This window comes from Cebus imitator, unplaced genomic scaffold, assembly GCF_001604975.1.
Source record: "Cebus imitator isolate Cc_AM_T3 unplaced genomic scaffold, Cebus_imitator-1.0 Scaffold306, whole genome shotgun sequence".
Lineage (NCBI taxonomy): Eukaryota > Metazoa > Chordata > Mammalia > Primates > Cebidae > Cebus > Cebus imitator.
In genome coordinates this window covers 2,546,621-2,563,186 of record NW_016107621.1, presented here as the reverse complement: position 1 = coordinate 2,563,186, position 16,566 = coordinate 2,546,621, and the positions used below count along the sequence as shown (strand labels likewise).

The following is a 16,566-nucleotide window of genomic DNA, read 5'->3' as shown; positions in this document are numbered from 1 at the left end:
CACCCATTAATGGACATGATACGGTGCTTAAAGCATCTTCCCTGTGGTGACCAACCCATCTCAGCCCTCATCTTCCTGTCTTTCAGGCAAAGCAAGTTCTCCTTGAAAACAGCCTACACTGTGAGTTGGGGCCTTGGGTTGGGAGGGTGTGGAAGTAGAGGAATTACTTGCAAGAAAAAGTTGGCTGTTAGCCCCAAAACTCTCCTCACAGGTGCCCCCAAAAGTAAGCCTTCCCCAGAGCCCCTGACACCCCCACTTGGGTCTCCTCGACCTCGAGATGCTAGAAGTTTCACCCCTGGACGAAGGAATACAGGTAAAAGACGTGGATCCCCAAGTCCCGGCCCTTAGCCCCCACTTCCCTAGGACCTCAGAGCTGGGCTCACACAGGGCTCTGGCCCTCCCTCCCACAGCTTCATCTCCTGGGCCCTCTGTGATTCGCCGAGGCCGCAGGCAGTCTGGTGAGCACTCACCCCTAAAGGTGATCCAGGCATCAGGGTGGGAGCTGGACTCCTGACATCACTGTGTCCTCCCCGCAGAGCCGGTGAAGGATGCTTATGTCATGTTCCCACAGAACGGTCAGTGACTGCCCCGGCTCAGCCCGCTCCATCCCTGTCTGTCTCCTGGCGGGATACCTGGGGTGGGTGGGGGAAGGGTGGTCGTTTCACCTCATCAGTTACGGGGGATCACTCTTTTTCCCTTACCATCTCACTAATGCTTTTCTCTCTCTCATCTCTCCATCCTCAGCTAAGCCTGGATTCAAGGTAAGAGATAACTTGAAATAGGGTCTGGGCATCTTGACTTCAGGGTCTGATAGAGAAGGGAACTTGAGGTCCAAAATCCTGGGTCTGAATGAGAAGGGGACTGGGGCCAGACAGTAGCTCATGCCTGTGATCTCATTACTTTGGGAGGTCAAGGCAGGAGGATTGCTTGAGCCCAGGACTTTGAGACCAGCCTGGGCAACATGGCAAAACCCCATCTCTATAAAAAGTACAAAAAAATGGCCAGGCACAGTGGCTCAGGCCTGTAATCCCAGCACTTGGGAGGCCCCGAGGCAGGCGGATCACTTGAGGTCAGGAGTTTGCAACCAGCCTGGCCAACATGGAGAAACCCCATCTCTACTAAAAATACAAAAACTAGCTGCATATTGTAGCAGGTGCCTGTAATCCCAGTTACTCGGGAGGCTGAGGCAGGAAAATCTGCTGCACGGGAGACAGAAGTTGCAGTAAACAGAGATGGTGCCACTGCACTCCAGGCTGGGTGACAGAGCAAGACTTAGTCTCTCTCTCTCTCTCTCTTTAGTCTCTCTCTCTCTCTCTCTCTCTCTCACACACACACACACACACACGAGAGAAGGGGATTGGGACCTGGGGTGCGGTGGGTCACCCCTGTAATCCCAGAAGTTTGGGGGTCCAAGGTGGGTGGATCATGAGGTCAGAAGTTGAAGACCAGCCTGACCAAGATGGTGAAACCTCGTCTCTACTAAAAATTAGCCAGGCATGGTAGTGGGCACCTGTAATCCCAGCTACTCTGGAGGCTGAGGCAGAGAATTGCTTGAATCTAGGAGGCAGAAGTTGCAGTGAGCTGAGATTGCGCCACTGCACTCCAGCCTGGGCCACAGAGCAAGACTCCATCTCAAAATAAAAAAAAAAAAGAAGGAGATTGGGGCTTGGGTTCCTCCATGTGAGGGAGGAGTCTCAGCCCTTGCCTTCCATTGCTTTCCCTCCCAGCACGCTGGCAGCGAAGGGGAGCTCTACCCCTCAGAATCTCAGCCACCAGTTTCAGGCTCTGGACCCCCTGAGGACCTGGAGGATGCTGGGCCCCCAGCACTGGACCCCTGTGGGACCTCAATCACTGAAGAAATCCTGGACCTGCTGAATCAGAGAGGCCTTCGAGATCCAGGGGTGAGCTGGCTATCCCATTCGTGGTGCCCTTGGGCCTCTGGGTTTGGGTGCACAGACCAGGGACCAGGTAGGCCAGCCCATGCTGATACCTTTTTTTTTTTTTAATTTGAGATGGAGTTTTGCTCTGTTGCCCAGGCTGGAGTGCAGTGGCATAATCTCAGCTCACTGCAACCTCTGTCTCCCAGGTTCAAGCGATTCTCTTGCCTCAGCCTCCCAAGTAGCTGGGACTACAGGCACCCGCCACCACACCCAGCTAATTTTTGTATTTTTAGTAGAGACCGGGTTTCTCCATCTTGGTCAGACTGGTCTCGAACTCCTGACCTCAGGTGATCTGGCTGCCTCAGCCTCCCAAACTGCTAAGATTATAGGCGTGAGCCACTGCGCCCGGCCACCGTGCTGATATATTTGGCCTCCTCTGTGCCCACTATAGCCATCAGCCCATGATATTCCCAAGTTCCCCGGAGACTCCCAGGTGCCTGGTGACAGCGAAAGCCTCACATTCCAAGCCCTGCCCAGCCGGGACTCTTCAGAAGAGGAGGAGGAGGAAGGGCTGGAGATGGATGAACGGGGGACTTCCCCACTCCACGTCCTGGAAGGGCTCGAAAGTTCCAGCGCAGCTGAAATGCCCAACATTCCCTGCCTTACCAAAATTCCTGACGTGCCCAACCTCCCTGAAATTCCCAGCCGCTGTGAAATTCCCGAAGGTCCCTGCCTTCCTAGTCTGTCTGACATTCCCAGTGTTTTTGAGATGCCCTGCCTTCCAGCCATACCTAGTGTCCCCGACAGCCCCAGTCTTTCCAGCACTCCCGCCCTCCCCTGTGACTCCTGGCTCCAGGGGCCTCTGCAGGAACCAACTGAGGCTCCAGCCACCAGAAGAGGACTGTTCCATGGAAGCAATCCTGGGAAACTGGGAGAGCCCCCCTCAGGATGCAAGGCAGGGCCAGAGGAGGATGAAGAAGGGGTATCATTCCCAGACTTCCAGCCCCAGGATGTCACCCAACATCAGGGATTCCCAGATGAGCTGGCATTCCGCTCTTGCTCAGAAATCCGGAGCGCCTGGCAGGCATTGGAGCAGGGGCAGCTGGCCCGGCCAGGCTTCCCAGAGCCACTTCTGATCCTGGAAGATTCAGATCTGGGTGGAGACGGCGGGAAGGCAGGAGCCCCGAGTTCGGAAAGGACAGCATCGCGAGTGCGAGAGCTGGCCCGGCTTTACAGCGAACGGATCCAGCAGATGCAGCGGGCGGAGACTCGGGCATCAGCCAATGCCCCCCGCCGCCGGCCTCGGGTTCTGGCCCAACCCCAGCCATCCCCCTGCCTGCCCCAGGAGCAGGTGGAGCCAGGTGAGGTTTGGGTACGTGGTTGGCAGAGGTGGTCCCAGCTGGGGTAGTGGTCCTGACTCAATCCTCTTTTTGCATTCAGGGCCCCTGCCCGCCTTTGGACATGTGCTGGTGTGTGAGCTGGCCTTCCCGCTGACGTGTGCCCAGGAGTCTGTCCCCCTGGGCCCTGCTGCCTGGGTTCAGGCTGCCACGCCTTTGTCGAAGCAGGGAGGCAGCCCGCATGGCCAGGTTCTGCAGGTTTCCAGTTCACCTAAGCAAGACCATCCGGGCATCCGCGTTTCAGTTGCTACCCTTTTGCCTGAGCAAGGAGGTTCCCGGCACATCCAGGCTCCAGCTGCCACACCTTTGCCCAAGCAAGAAGTCCCTCCACACCTCCAGGTGCCGGCTCTTACAGCTTTCCCTGATCAAGGCCACCCAGAAATCCAAGTTCCAGCCACCACTCCTTTGCCTGAGCATAGAAGCCACGTGGATATACCAGCTCCATCCACCGCCTTTTGTCCTGAGCAGGGACACCATGTGGACATCCACGTCCCCACCACTCCAGCTTTGCCCAAGGAGATTTGTTCTGATTTCACAGTTTCAGCCACCACTCCTGTGCCCAAGCAAGAAGGCCACCTAGACAGCGGGAACCCAACTGATATCCCACTAACAACGCAAGGAGGTTCCAGGGAAGTTCAGGGCCCAGACCCTGTCTGCAGTCAAGACATCCAGCCTTTGCCTTTGTGTGGAAGCAGCCTGGACCACCGGGGCCCAGGGAACACCCCACCACCCTTGCCGTGTGACCCCCCAGACATTCAGACTCCAGGTACCTCACCTTTGCCTGCACATGGAAGCCACCTGGACTATCAGATCCCAGCCAATGCCCCTTCATCTTTGTTCCAGGACCTCCCAGACACTCGGCTTCCGGCTCCCCCACCTTTGCCCCTGCCACAAGGCCTCACAGACATCTGGGTTCCAGGTATCCCGACTTTGCCCAAGCAGGGAAGCCTCCCAGACAGCCAGGCTCCAGCGCCTATACCTCCACCTAAGGAGCCAAGCCTTACAGACACACAGGTCCAAAAACTTACACCTTTGTTGGAGCAGAAGAGCCTCACAGATGCCCATGTTCCAGCTGCCACCCCTATACCTGAAAGAGGAGGCTCCCAAGACATTCAGGGGCTATTACCCACCCCAGTTCAGACCACCATGGTTTTGTCCAAACCAGGAGGCACCTCAGCCTCTCATGTTGCCAGGTTGGAGTCTTCAGACTTGACCCCACCTCATAGCCCCCCACCGTCCAGCCGTCAGCTCTTGGGCCCCAGCGCAGCTGCCCTCTCCAGATACCTAGCAGCCTCATATATCAGCCAGAGCCTGGCTCGGCGGCAGGGACCCGGGGGAGAGGCCCCTGCAGCCTCCCGGGGCTCCTGGTCGTCCTCTGCCCCCACGTCACGGGCATCTTCACCGCCCCCCCAGCCCCAGCCACCACCTCCCCCAGCCAGGCGGCTCAGCTATGCCACGACGGTCAGCATCCACGTGGGCGGGGGTGGGCGGCTGCGGCCAGCCAAGGCCCAGGTCCGTTTGAACCACCCCGCTCTCTTGACCTCCACACAGGAATCTATCGGCCTTCACAGGGCCCAGGGGGCTCCCGATGCCACCTTCCACCTGTGAGCCAGGATATGAAGCTCCCTCAAAAGCAAGGACTTTAGCCACATGCCACAGACTCTCAGAACTTGACCCAGAAGTCCAGATGCTGAACGCAGGCCTCAAAACTGCTGCAGCTTTTTAGCTCCTGGTATCTGCGTCAGAGAATGGCCCTTCTTGCCTTGATCCACAGGGATGGGAAGGGGATGTCATTAATACTGATTATTTCATTCGATGATGTGTATTTTCCCGTTCTGGAGGTGGTGCGGGATGACAAGACAATGAACGGGAAGGTCTGACACAGAACAAATCAGTGGTTCTGAACACTTGGGGAATCTCAGACTCCTTTGAGAATTATTAGAAAATGGTCCCAACATAATTGGCGTGTGATTTCAGTGAGTGTATAAACTGCTTGATGCCCATTCAGGAAAGTCAAGTTAAAAAGCTTTGCTCCGAGTAGACCCCTAGAAACCCATTCCCTTGGCAATTTATGCAGTTCATGTGTCCCAACATCATCCATTCATCTCACCCACCCTGCCATCTCCCCACCTATCCATCCAGCCATCTTTCCACCGATGCATGCAGCTATTTATCTGGCCTTCCTCTCCATCTACCCATCGTCCAATCCATCACCTCACCTGTCTGCCTTGCTTATCCAACTGTCTGCCCTATTCACGCATCCATCCCTTTATCATCCTTCCTCCATTTGGCATTTCATCCCTCCATCCATTTATCCATCATCGCACTTAACCATCTTCTCTGTCCATCACTCTCCATTCATCCATCCATCTCTCCCTCCATATTTCCATCTTTGCCCATTCATCCACTCATTTTGTCATCCATACATACCAGCCATCTCAGTCTATCAGCGCACCCATCCCTCCCTCACTGGATTCTTCTGGAACTTGGTATCATGATACTTGAGACAATTCCATCCTGACAGGGGAGATCAATTTTGGGGCTCTGGGATAAGTCTGTCCCACATCTGTCTGATTTCCCTTGGCACCCTCCCCACCAATTCCTCATGAATATCCCAATTCTTGTGCCCACTCACATACATCAGATCCCTTCATTCCTCCCCCAAGTTTGCAGCCTGTACAGTTTATCCACATGCTCCCTCCCCCAGCAAAATAATTCAGGTCATGGAGACAAAAGGCTTTTATGTGCCATTCTGTCTGCCCCTTGTTCCAGCAGTGGCATGCCCAGTGAGTGGCACGCCCAGTGAGTGGCACAATTTAAGCAGTTTCTTTGGTGATGATATTAGCTGCTTTCATCAAATATCAAATACTTAACCTCTTGTGCTTCGTTCTTTTTTTCTTTTTTTTTTTTTTTTTGAAACAGTCTTACTCTGTCTCCCAGGCTGGAGTGCAGTGGCACAATCTCCGTTCACCAAAACTTGCACCTCCTGGGCTCAGGGTTCAAGTGATTCTCCTGTCTCAGCCCCCCGAGTAACTGGGATTACAGGCACCCGCCACCATGCCCAACTAACTTTTATACTTTTAGTAGAGATGGGGTTTCACCATGTTGGCCAGGCTAGTCTCGAACTCCTGACCTCGTGATCCACCCGCCTTGGCCTCCCAAAGTGCTGGGATTACAGGCGTGAGCCACCACACCCAGCCACCTCTTGTGCTTTAGCACATTATTTAAACTCCCTTGGGATTCTCTGAAGCACCTTGGTGTCCTGGCTATGGATTCAAGTCCCACCTTTACTTATTTGGTGTGCGCCCTCCCTCTGAGCCAGTTTTCTCATTTATGAAATGAAGACAACAGTACCTGCCTCCTGGGATCATTGAGAGGATTTAGGGAGCATATCCTCCCACTTTCCAAATAGGTTTGAAACCCTGACTTGCTAAGGAGCATCACTCAAAATCACGGGATCTAGTCCGAACCTATTGAATCTGGACCCCAGGGCACGAGCCTGAGAATCTGATTTTTTTTTTTTTTTTTGAGACGAGTTTCACTCTTTTTTTTTTTAAGACGGGGTTTCACCATGTTGGTCAGGCTGGTCTTGAACTCCCGACCTCAGGTGATTCGCCCGCCTTGGCCTCCAAAGTGCTTGGATTACAGGCGCCAGCTGCCACACCCGGCCTTTTTTTTTTTTTTTTTTTTTTTAAGAGACAGGGTCTCCCTATGTTGCCCAGGCTGGAGCGCAATGGCTATTCACAGGCGGGATCCCACTACTGATCAGCAAGGGAGTTTTGACCTGTTCCATTTCCAACCTGGGCTACTTCACCCCTCCTGAGGCAACCTGGTGGTCCCCCACTCCCGAGAGGTCACCATATTGATGCTGAACTTAGTGTAGACACCCAGTTGGCATAGCCCACAACAGCCCAGAACTCCAGAGCTCAAGAGATCCTCCCACCTCAGCCTCCTGAGTGGCTGGGACTACAGGCACGCGCCACCATGCCCAGTGACAGAGTTTCACGCTTTCGCCCAGGCTGAGTGCAGTGGCATGATCTTAGCTCATTGTAACCTCCATCTTGGGTTCAAGCAATTCTCATGCCTCAGCCTCCAGATGTAGCTGAGATTACAGGCGTGCACCACGATGCCCAGCTAATTTTTGTAATTTTAGTAAAGATGGGGTTTTGCCATGTGGGTCAGGCTAGTCTCGGACTCCTGACCTCAAGTGATCTGGCCACCTTGGCCTCCCAAAGTGCTGGGATTACAGGTGTGAGTCATCATTCATTCCTGGCTGGGAATCTGAATTTTTTTTTTTTTTTTTTTTTTTTGGATACAGAGTTTAGTTCCTGTCACCCAGGCTGGAGTGCAATGGCGTGATCTTGGTTCACTACAACCTCCACCTCCCAGGTTCAAGCAATTCTCCTGCTCAGCTTCCTTACAGGTGCCCACCCCCACACCCAGCTAATTTTTGTATTTTTAGTATAGACGAGATTTCACCATGTTAGCCAGGCTGGTTTGGAACTCCTGACCTCAGGTGATCCACCCACCTTGGCCTCCCAAAGTGCTGGGATTACAGACATGAGCCACCGCGCCCGGCCGAACATGTTTTTTAATCCTCAGTCTAAAGGTGAGGAAACTGGGCCGGGCGTGGTGGCTCACGCCTGTAATCCCAGCACTTTGGGAGGCCGAGGCGGGTGGATCACGAGGTCAAGAGATGGAGACCACCCTGGTCAACATGGTGAAACCCCGTCTCTACTAAAAATACAAAACATTAGCTGGGCATGGTGGCGCGTGCCTGTAATCCCAGCTACTCAGGAGGCTGAAGCAGGAGAATTGCCTGAACCCAAGAGGCAGAGGTTTCGGTGAGCCGAGATCGCACCATTGCACTCCAGCCTGGGTAACAAGAGCGAAACCCCATATAAAAAAAAAAAAAAGGTGAGGAAACTGAGGCAGGCACAGAGAGGCTAAGGGATTTGCCTAGTCACACGGCTAGGAAGGTACAGCACTGAGACTCAAATCCACACAGCCTGGCTCAAGTCTACTATTAAATTTGCCTGTCCTGGTCAGGCGAAGTGGCTCCACCTGTAATCCCAACACTTTGTGAGGCCGAGGCAGGTGGATCGCTTGAGGTGAGGAATTTGAGACCAGCCTGGCCAACATGGTGAAAACCCATCTCTACTAAAAATACAAAATATAAGCCGGGCATGGTGGCAGCCACCTGTAATCCCAACTACTCGGGAGGCTGAGCCAGGAGAAGCACTTGAACCTGGAAGGTGGAGGTTGCAGTGAGTGGAGATCGCCCACTGCATTCCAGCCTGGGAGATGAGCAAAACTCCATCTCAAAAAAATAAAATAAAATGCATAAATAAAAGTGCGTGTCCTGTGCCAGGTACTTTTCTTGCCAGTGGGGATACAAGAGAGAACACTGCCTTGCCCGCATGAGGCTTGTGGCCTGGTGCTGTGCACGCCCCAGGGATTCTGATAATGAGCTGAGTACAGTTGCCAGCGCAGGGCCTGGCTCAATAAATGCTAGCTGCTGGCTTCTGCTCACTTACTGTTTATTGACTGGCTACTGTCCGCCAGGGCTGGGGCTGCGTCCCGGGGGCCCCGTGGTGGCGGAGGTGAACTCCTCAGCCTGGAGTGATCCACTCCACTGCAGCCTCCCCAAGGTCAGGACCACAGCCGGCGCTCCCCTCCTCCGCCCCAGCTGCACATTCCCAGCTGAAGGAAAGCTCTCGGCCTGGCCTGGGCTCCCAGTGTGGTCGGAATTCCCGGTATTCGAGGAGGCAGGGAGGGAGAAGGGGCCTGTCTACTAAAAGACCAGGAGCTGGGAAGGAGAGGTGAGCCCCCTTTCCTGTCCAGATGTGTCCCAGCTGTGCCTCTTGGAAAGAGCCAGGAGCTTCAATAAGGGGGGTCTCTGGACCCCCTGAGAAAACCATGGGCTCCAGGCCTGCCTCCGCACCTCCTCCTGGTGTCTGTGAATTCCATTCCTCCCTCCCGCCCAACTCCTACTGCTGCTTCGTGGCCCCAGCTCTGTCGCCCCCTCAGGAATACCTTTCCTGCCGGCCTACCTTGGTTCTGAGCCCAGTCCTCTTCAGAGCTGCAGCTAAACCGGGCTCTGAAAGGACAAGGGTGGTGCCCGATGCCCTCTCCGGGATATTTAGGTTAATGCCAGCTAAACCCAGTTAACCCGAGTTAACTGGCTGCAATGCAAAACTTGGCGAGCTGCAGAACATTATTTTGCCACTAGGGTAGCTTTCCCATCCTGTGTCACCAACGTCACAGGGATGTGGATACCAACGACCACCTACTAGATGCTCAGTGAACCCACTCCCTTTTTTTTTTGGAGGAGTCTTGCTCTGTCACCCTGGCTGGAGTGCAGTGGGACGATCTCGGCTCAGTGAAACCTCTGCCTCTGGGGTTTGAGCAATTCTGCTGTCTCAGCCTCCTGAGTAGCTGGCACCATAGGCACATACCACCACACTCAGCTAATTTTTGTATTTTTAGTAGAGAGATGGGGTTTCACCATATTGGTCAGGCTGGTCTCGAATTCCTGACCTCAGGTGGTTCACCCACCTCGGCCTCCCAAAGTGCTGGGATTACAGGCCTGAGCCACCGGGACCGGCCCCATCGTCAGCATTTAAGAGGACTTCCCTATTGGCTGTAGAGAACTAGGAACTAGGAATCACTGCATTCCTCAATTAAGTTCACTAGCTTCTTGAGTTATTAGCCACCCCACAAGCCCTCACTTAACGTCATCAATAGGTTCTTGGAAACTGTGACCTTAGGGGAAAGGATGCATACGGAAACCAATATTTAAACAATGTTAAGGACTCTTATTCCAGCATCTGCTTGTTTTGCTTAAGTCCGTTTCCAAGCACCTATACAAGACGCTGAGGATGCACTGTGCTTGGAAGCCCAACTCCTCCTCCAGCATGGGCAGCAACCCTCCCCTCATCTGTGACTCCCTGGGAGGGGGAAGAGGGCTGCGGTCACCCAGGGCCCCAAGATGAGCACATGGCCCAGCACAGGTGTTCAAAGGAAGCAAATGAGCAAGTTGAGGCAATAAGCACCCGAAAACTCACTAGAGACATGACCTCTCTGGCTACTCTTCTACCAGCCAGCAGACCCCGGTCCCCATGGCAAAAGCCCATCTCTACTAAAAATACAGTATTAGCCTGGCGTGGTGGTGGGCACCTATAATCCCAGCTACTTGGGAGACTGAGGCAGGAGAATCATTTGGACCAGGGAGGCGGAGGTAGCAGTGAGCAGAGATCGCACCATTGCACTCCAGCCTGGGCGACAGTGCAAGACTGTCTCCAGAAAAACAAAAACCAAACCTGGAGTCACAGCTGAGGCAGGAAGATCCTTTGAGCCCAGGAATTCAAGGCCAGTTAGTGACTGTACCTCTGCACTGTAGCCTGGGGTAAAGAATGAGACCCTGTTTCATCATAAAGATTTATCTTACACATTTCCTGTTCTTTCCCAATATGCCATTATGACACAGTAAATGGATTGAAAAAACAGACACCCATATGGGTGATATACGGGAATGACCCATATATCCACCAAAGCCTATAGCCACCAGTGGCCCCAAACCACTGCCACCTCAGCTGTGTTTGCACACTGGACTCTCTACTGGAGGTGTAGAGACAGAGACCCCCTACCTTCTGCCTCACCCATCCACACCAAGCCCAGTGTGACCACTTCTGGGTAGGGTTAAAATCCAGACTGGCAGTAAGTCGAGAATGTTTTCTGCATTCTGTCTGGTTAAACATGCACTACCAACATAAAGCCACAGGCAGTTCTTGAAACAGTAAAATCCCTCAAGAACTTTATTATACAGGTGAACTTTGATCATCAGGATGCGCTTATCGGTAGGATTTCTGGTAGCGAGCACGGGCACCAGGGCCTCCAAACTTTTTGGATTCACAGCGCCGGGGATCAGCTACCAGCAGGGTCCGGTCATACTGGATGAGGATGTCTTTGATCTCCTTCTTGGAAGCTTCATCCACATCTAGAGAGAAGAGTAGGGATGATGAAGGTTTAGATAAGCAGAGTCCTTGACTTGATCCCTACATACCCACCCACCTCATGGGAAGGACCCATGCTCACTCACATTTCTGGTAATAGGCCACCAGGGCTTTGGAGATGGACTGACGGATAGCTGTGAGGAAGACACAAAGTTAAAGGGTACGGGAGCTTTCTGAAGGCCTCCCTCCCAGAGCCACCTCCCTCCGGCGCCCAGTTCATAGGACTCACCATAAATCTGGGCCACGTGACCACCACCCTTCACACGGACCCGGATATCCACACCAGCAAATCGCTCCTTGCCGAGAAGCAGAACTGGCTCCAGCAACTAAAGGCACAGGAGGAATGAATTTAAGTTACATGCTGCGCAGCTCAGCCATCTCACTGGGCTTCCCCTTGCTTCTGTGGCTTCTGCCACCACTGGCATCAAAGTAATCCTAGAGGATGGGGATCAGGCTGTCACTGCAAGCCCCTCTACAGAGTCAGAGAAGGGAAAAGTAGCAGAGGAACCCCTTTCATAAGCAAGCATTTAAACAAGCCCAAATTTGGCCGGGCGCAGTGGCTCACGCCTGTAATCCCAACACTCTGAGAGGCTGAGGCGGGTGGATAACCTGAGGCCAAGAGCTCTAGACCAGCCTGGCCAACATAGTGAAACCCCATCTCTGCTAAAAACACAAAAATTAGCCGGGTGTGGTGGTGTGCACCCGTACTTCCAGCTACCAGGGAGGTCGGGGCAGGAGAATTGCTTGAACCCAGGAGGTGGAGGTTACCGTGAGCCAAGAGCGCGCCAATGCACTCCAGCCATTGCCCTCCAGCCTGGGCGACAGAGCGAAACTCCGTCTCAAAAAAGCAAATGAAATTCAAGCTATTTTAGTACATACTGAGCACTTACAATGTCTAAACCCTGCTTTAGACATTTGGGATTTATCAGAATCAAAACATTGATCCTTGTGAAAATAAAACTAAGAAGCCGATGTCCCCCCACCCTTTAGGTCCACCCCAGTTCGGTGATCTTCCAAACACCCCAGTTTTCAAGGCAAACCCTTAATCTTCAACCTCCCCATCTCAACTTTTACATCTTCTGAACCAAAGCCCAGCTCTATTACCAAATACCCCACTTTTCTACACCCAACACAGCTTCAACATCCCATTGTTAATACCAGCCCTCAGTTTTCAACAGCTCCATCTCGTCTCCAAGACTCCTCCCTCCACTCAATGCCCGTGCCTGATCCCAGCACCTTGTATTGGAGGGTACGCGGCTCGATCATCTCCAGGGGCCGCCCGTTCACCTTGATGAGGCCATTGCCGCGTTTGCAGTGCGCAACAGCTGTAGCTGTCTTCTGTGGAACACAAGAGAAAGCGGGGCCGCGTGAGCTCGGACTCCAGCTCCCATGTTCCCCCTTAGCTTCCTGCCCACTGGCCTCTCCCAGACCCCGGCCTTCACCTTTCCCTCCCCTTCCCATCCGACGTCTGGCTCACCTTGCGTCCGAAGACCTGCACGGACTGCAGCGGACCCTTGGACGGCATGGCTGTGAACGTGGACTAGACAACCTCACCGCGCGGCGCCGCAACCGGAAAAGGAAAGCTCGGGGCCACCCTGGCCGGTTTTCAGGGTCTGCGCAGGCGCCTGGAGCGCTGTGTCGCGAGGAGAGAGAGCTTTACGGCTTCTGTTGCGGCTAAGAGGCGAGGCGTCTAATCTGCGGTGGGAAGGCACTTAGGCGCTGAGGGGGCGGGCCCTGTGAGGCGGAAAGGACAAGCCCTGTGGGCGAAAGAGGCGGGCCTTGGGAGGGTCGTGTGTGGACTGAGGGGAATGCTGAGGGAATGTGCTTCGCGTCCTCTGCAGTCGGGGATTGCCGCAGCTCTCCTTCGCGTTCTGGTCCTTTAATAATCTCCCTTCGCCCCTTCTGTAAATCAGTTCCCACCCTCCCACCACCTGTACTCTTTCTCTCTTCTGGGCTCCCTCCTCCCCGAATCCTCCGCCATCAGAATCTTTCCTTTGGAATCTACCCTAAGGAATCTGGCTGGATTCTCAGACTTAGGATTCCCAGAATCCTGTCCTCCCTAGAATCCCTCTCCTTCGAGATCCTCTTCCAGAATCCTTTCCCCCTCAGGGCCTCTCCCCCCAGAATCTCCCTTTCACCAAAATTTCTTTCCTTTCACTCTCCTCTTCCCAGAATGCTCTTCCCAGAATGCTCTTCCCATAATCCTCTCAGAAGGCCACCCCAAATGCCCCTCTTCAGAGCCCTCAGCTTAGACCCCCCCTTTTCCTTGAATCTCCCTCCACTCGGTCCTCGTCCCCTCAGTCACCCTTCCCAGAATCTTCCTCTTGTCAGGACCCAGTACCTCTGGAATCTCCCTCCTTCAGAATCTCCCTTCCCGGCAAATGCCCCTTTCCCAGAACACCCCACCCCGCAAATCCACAAAATCTCTCTCAGAGACCAATCCCTCAAAATCTGCCTTTCTCCTGAATTTATTTCCCTTCCAAGACTCCTCTCTCCAGCAATTGCCTCCCCTGGAGTTTTCCTCTCCTTAGAATTCCCCTCTCCTCATAGACCCTACCCCAAGAATTCACCTCTTCCAGGTCCCCACCCTAGAATCTCTTTTTTTCTTGAGATGGAGTCCCCCTCCATCTCCCAGGCTGGAGTGCAGTGGCATGATCTCTGCTCACTGCAACCTCTGCCTCCGGGTTCAAGCAATTCTCCTGCCTCAGCCTCCCAAGTAGGTGGGATTACAGGCATGCACCACCACACCCAGCTAATTTTTGTATTTATTTTTTATTTTTTTAATTTTTGTATTTTTAGTAGAGACAAGGTTTCATCATGTTGGCTAGATTGGTTTCGAACTCCTGACCTCAAGTCATCCACTTGCTTCAGCCTCTCAAAGTGCTGGGATTACAGGCATGAGCCACCATACCTGGCCCCTAGACTCTCTTTCTCTAGAATTTCCCAGCCATCTCTTTCTGCTCCCCCAAGTCACCCTCCACTAGGCCTCCTCCCCACAGAATTCTCCATTCCCAGCCCCACAACCCCATCTTAGGAACCCCAGGATTGGGATGTCCCCCGGCTCCCCAGCAGATGTCCCTGCCTCTTTCTTCACCAGGAGTCTCCCCAGTCAAGAGGGTCCTCTCTCAGGGCTAGAGGGAGCCCACAGTTGCCTCAGTTTCTCTGGCAGTACAGGGTCACCTTGCCAAAGAGGGTGGAGACAGGGAGACACTGGAGGGCAGGTCTGGGGCCAGATGGAACATCCAGCCCAGAGTCCCGCTCTAAAAGGGTGAGCGGGAGAGGCTGTGGGGAGGGAGGGAGGAAGAGAGGCTGACCCAGAGGGACACAGAGACGTAGCCCAGAGAAATGTAGGCACATGTGGAGGACAGAGAGATGAAGGGGCCAAGAGAGAAGAGGAGGAGAAAAGGAAGAGACCGGGACAGTCAAGAGACAGACCCCATAAACATGCCCAGTGACAGATTTAGAGGAAGAGAGACCAATCCGCAGACAAAAAAGGACAAGCACGAAGTTTCCAAAATACTTGAGACAGAGGCCAGGTACAGTGGCTCATGCCTGTAATCCCAGCACTTTGGGAGGCCAAGGTGAGAGGATCACTTTAGCCCAGGATTTGAGACCAGCCTGGCCAACATGGTGAAACCTTGTCTCTAGTAAGAATACAAAAATTAGCCGGGCATGGTGGCGGGTGCCTGTAATCCCAGCTACACGGGAGGCTGAGGCAGGAGAATTGCTTGATCCTGGGAGGATTACAGGAGTGAGCCACCACGCCCAGCCTAACCTGTACCACCTTTGGGCCTGTTGGACAGGGGAGTTCAGGTTCTCCAGTCTCTTCAGGTTGAGCTTCACACCTTGCTTAGTCGCCTATCTTCCGTAAGCCTGGGAGTCAGAGAGTCCTCTGACCTTAGCCCTCCTGACTCTGGGGTCACCATCTTTCCCCAGCCTTTATGCACACACTCCCTGAATTATCTATGACTTGAGTGGAGCAAGCAGGGGATGGGATGGGGGTGGAGGAGAGTTCCCCTCATTCACTTCAGCCTTCCAGTCTGCTTCCCCTTCCTGTACCTTTCGTTTCCAGAACCCCAGGCTAAGCACCAGAGAAGGCCTGGGAATAAGCAAGGTGTCCATGTTGCCTCTGTGGATCATCCTCCTGCTTGTGCAGCCCTGGAAGGGCCTAGGAATGCCCCTCTGCTGGAGGGAGCCTTTTTACTTATTTGTGGACCTTGTGAACATACTAGTGAGTGGGGAGTGGAGCCAGCAGATGGGGGTGGGCCAATTGATGGGGCATGATAGGGGATGTGTTTGAGGAAGGGTCAGCCTCTTTCCCTTCAAGATCTGATTCTCCTCCTTACCCCTGATTTGTAGGGAAACAAGAATGGGCACTTTCTACACCCCAAATGATCTCTTGGTGAGTACTGAATTTGCATCTTTCTGCAGCTGGAGGTTTAGAGAGAATTTAATGGTCTCCATGTGGGTGGGTAGCTGTGTGACCACATGAATATGTTGCAGGAAAGAGGTAGTGGGACTGGCTCCTGACCCAGCCCCCAGCCCTTGACAGATATATTATGCTCACTGCTGTCTCTAATACCTTAAGAATAAGGACAGGCATATAATAACAACAAATGATGACGATGACTACAGCTACATGTAAATAATACTCCGTGCCAGGTATTGGTTTAAATGCTTTAAGTATGTTAGCTTATTTACTCTTCACACCAATCATATAAGATAGACAGGACCTCCATGTATGGATGTGAACGTTGTACACTGCACAAGGATTTCACATCTACAAAGACAGTACTATATTCACATCCTGGACATTGTAGATTTGCATATTTGTTAATTTCCAGCAGATGGCAGTAAAGTATTTTGTTCTAATAAAATCAAGACAGAAGGTAGAAGGAACTTCAGAAAGGAAGGTCTTTTTCTTTTCTTTTTTTTGAGATAGGGTCTTGCTTTGTCACCCAGGCTGTAGTGCAGTGACCAGTGATGTAATCACAGCTCACTGCAGTCTCAACCTTTTAGGCTTAAGCAATCCTCCCACCTCAGCCTCCAGAGTAGCTGGGACCAAGTACACATGACACTAAGAATCGCTAATATATATATATTTTGAGGCGGACTCTCACTCTGTTGCCAGGCTGGAGTGCAGTGGCAAGATCTCAGCTCACTGCAACCTCTGCCTCCCATGTTCAAGGGATCCTCCTGCTTCAGCCTCCTGAGTAGCTGGGACTACAGGTACGCACCACCACACCAGGCTAATTTTTGTATTTATTTTTTCTT

At 53.1% G+C, this 16,566-nt stretch overlaps 2 protein-coding genes across 6 annotated transcripts in view; one reads left to right on the top strand and one right to left on the bottom strand.

The window, feature by feature from the left end:
- Nucleotides 1-5,241, top strand: part of PLEKHG2 (pleckstrin homology and RhoGEF domain containing G2) — a 14,414-nt gene extending 9,173 nt beyond the window's left edge. For 2 of the 4 annotated variants that reach the window (XM_037729484.1, XM_017503036.2), the window contains 9 exons: nt 87-120; nt 212-313; nt 411-458; nt 537-575; nt 745-761; nt 1,728-1,901; nt 2,332-3,241; nt 3,321-4,122; nt 4,225-5,241. In XM_037729484.1, the coding sequence (XP_037585412.1) occupies nt 87-120; nt 212-313; nt 411-458; nt 537-575; nt 745-761; nt 1,728-1,901; nt 2,332-3,241; nt 3,321-4,122; nt 4,225-4,885 (2,787 nt within the window). In that variant the 3' untranslated portion in view covers nt 4,886-5,241. Of the gene's footprint in view, nt 1-86; nt 121-211; nt 314-410; nt 459-536; nt 576-744; nt 762-1,727; nt 1,902-2,331; nt 3,242-3,320 lie in introns of all 4 variants that reach the window. The other 2 variants (XM_017503034.2, XM_037729483.1) reach the window with 1 other exon arrangement.
- A 5,823-nt stretch (nt 5,242-11,064) lies between these two features.
- Nucleotides 11,065-12,922, bottom strand: RPS16 (ribosomal protein S16). Of its 2 annotated transcripts, XM_017503031.2 has the most exons (5): nt 12,770-12,922; nt 12,529-12,630; nt 11,522-11,618; nt 11,379-11,426; nt 11,065-11,276 (listed from the first exon to the last, which is right to left on the bottom strand). In XM_017503031.2, the coding sequence occupies exons 1-5, from the start codon at nt 12,815-12,817 to the stop codon at nt 11,131-11,133; spliced, it is 441 nt and encodes a 146-aa protein (XP_017358520.1). In that variant the 5' UTR covers nt 12,818-12,922; the 3' UTR covers nt 11,065-11,130. The 2 variants fall into 2 exon arrangements, with proteins under 2 accessions (XP_017358520.1, XP_017358519.1); XM_017503030.2 differs by having other exon boundaries at nt 11,379-11,618.
- Between the last annotated feature and the right edge of the window lie 3,644 nt (nt 12,923-16,566).

Coding starts and splice junctions, on each gene's coding strand:
- RPS16 (XM_017503030.2), bottom strand. CDS start 12,817: ATGCCGTCCAAGGGTCCGCTGCAGTCCGTGCAGGTCTTCGGACGCAAG. Junction 12,631..12,769: donor TGCAGGTCTTCGGACGCAAG/GTGAGCCAGACG, acceptor TGTGTTCCACAG/AAGACAGCTACAGCTGTTGC. Junction 11,619..12,528: donor CGCGTACCCTCCAATACAAG/GTGCTGGGATCA, acceptor CTGTGCCTTTAG/TTGCTGGAGCCAGTTCTGCT.